This window comes from Eutrema salsugineum, unplaced genomic scaffold, assembly GCF_000478725.1.
Source record: "Eutrema salsugineum unplaced genomic scaffold, Eutsalg1_0 scaffold_3, whole genome shotgun sequence".
In the NCBI taxonomy this organism is placed as follows: domain Eukaryota; kingdom Viridiplantae; phylum Streptophyta; class Magnoliopsida; order Brassicales; family Brassicaceae; genus Eutrema; species Eutrema salsugineum.
The window spans coordinates 16,029,095-16,031,291 of NW_006256756.1; the positions used below are offsets into that span (position 1 = coordinate 16,029,095).

At 51.6% G+C, this 2,197-nt stretch overlaps 1 protein-coding gene across 1 annotated transcript; it reads right to left on the reverse strand.

Moving 5' to 3' along the window:
• Nucleotides 1-627: 627 nt before the first annotated feature.
• Nucleotides 628-1,788, reverse strand: LOC112085483. The gene has a single exon (XM_024154702.1). The coding sequence runs from the start codon at nucleotides 1,786-1,788 to the stop codon at nucleotides 628-630; it is 1,161 nt and encodes a 386-aa protein (XP_024010470.1).
• Between the last annotated feature and the right edge of the window lie 409 nt (nucleotides 1,789-2,197).

Here is a 2,197-nt window from a genome sequence, read left to right on the forward strand (position 1 = left end):
TTACGTTCTTGAATCCGAACGGCATGACTTTGTAGCAGTATATCCCGCGATCGGTTATGAACGCTGTTTTTTCCCGGTCGTCGGGATGCATCAGGATTTGGTTGCAACCAGAAAACGCGTCCATAAATGTTAACAACCTGTTTCCCGCGGTGGCTTCGACGAGCCGGTCGATGTGTGGTAGTGGAAAACTGTCTTTTGGGCACGCCTTGTTGAGGTCAGTGAAGTCTACACAGACCCGCCACTTGCCGTTCTTCTTCTTCACAACCACCGGATTCGCAAGCCAGTCCGGGTATTTGGCCTCGGCGATTGATCCTACTTTGAGGAATCTTTCCACTTCGTCGTTAACTGCTTTACCTCGTTCGGGTCCGAGCTTCCTCCTTTTTTACTTGATTGGTTTGAAGGTGGGGTCCATGTTCAGCTCGTGACAGGTCACGTTGATGCTTATGCCTGGCATATCCTCCGCTGTCCAGGCAAAAGTGTCGATATTCTCTTTGAGGAGGGAAAGAAGCTCGCTTCTCAGAGGCTCCTCTAGCTTAGTTTCAATTTCAACGCGTCTATGCACACCGAGTCCACCGCGTCACATACCGGCTCGGCGCGCGTTTCGCGGCTCTCCGCAATCTGTAATTGCTATAAGAGTTTTGAGAGCTCGTTCGTAGGCTCTCGGTCCGTCTTCAGCGTTTTGCGATTTACGTCTGGTCGCGCATCGGTGACGGGGTTCCTCAACTTGTGCTCCGCCAAGCAACACATTCGCGACTCCTTCTGGTTTCCCCAAATTATTTTGATGCCTGCTGGAGTCGGGAATTTGAGGCAGAGGTGATAGGTGGAAGGGACCGCCCTCATTGCATTGATCCATGGAGTTCCCATAATCACATTGTAGATTGCTGGGTCATCGGTGACGCAGAATTCGACGATACTAGTGACTCCGCCGGCTACCATAGGGAGCTTAATTGTGCCCATAGTCATCATTGTTTCTCCTGAAAATCCGGTTAGAGGTTTGGGGATCGCCGTCACCTCGGAGAGATCGATTCCCATCATTCTGACTGTCTCCCTAAAAATGACGTCTACCGAGCTCCCATTATAGATGAGCACTCTCGTTACATCGTGGTCTCTGATCATCAATTCGATCACTAGTGGATCGTTGTGCAGTCTATCTATCCCTGCCGTTTCCTCTTCAGCGAAGGAGATCACCGTATTCAGAATATCGGTCGGTTCTGTCCAATTTTCCTTCGCTTCGGCTCGGCGCTGATAAGCCTTCATGGAAGACACCGTGTCTTGGTAATATTGAGATCCACCCATGATCATGTTGATCCTTTGTCTCGGCTCGGGTTGCTCTTCGGGTTCGCCTCTCATGTCGCGCTTGGTGTTATCGCCCCGCCGGGGAGGATTTGCGGGTTCTGCTGTGCCGCTCGGCTCGGTTCCCTCTTTTGGCTCATTAGGGACGATGTCTTTGAGATTCACCGCGTTCAAGAGCTCTCCCGCCGCCATCTTAGCCGCGAGTTTGGCTTCCAGAGTTCGGCATTTTGCCGTCGGATGCCCATAGGTTTGGTGATACTCGTAGAACGCCTTTTCGTCGTAGTTTGTGGGCCTTCTTACCCAAGTGTTGCTGCGCGGCTCTCCTCTTCCGCGCCCGGCACCAACTTGGTAATTGTGGGCACCTCCGTTTCTTGGTTCGACCGAGCTCTGTGTCGTTGCGTTCTTTGATGGGTTGCCTTTCTTCGAGGGGCGCGTCAAAATTGAGCTCCGGATCGCTGCTTTCGTTGCTTCGTACTGCTCGTCCAGATTCTTCATCTCTTCTTCATTTACGACGAAGTCTGACGACCGATGCAAGGCATCTTGAATCGTTTGTGGCGTGTGAGGGCCATTTCCTGTCGGAATTCGGATTTGTACCACAAGGACCACATCAGAGCCTCGAGTGCAGCCTTGTCGCTTATTCCTTCTACTTTAGATACGACCGCCTTAAACCTTGCCATGTAATCCCGAAGCGGTTCATTCGGTCCTTGGGATAGCGTCCACAGGTCGGCATAAGAAGTTCCTCTATCCATGAACATCGAATATTGCTTAAGGAACAAAGCGGAGAGCTGTTGGAAACTGCAGATCGAATTGCGCTCCTGTCTCGAAAACCATTCGAGCGCGGCACCCTTGAGATGTTCTACGAAGAGTAGGCAATATCCGGCATCTACTTCCCGCTCGGTCAGGT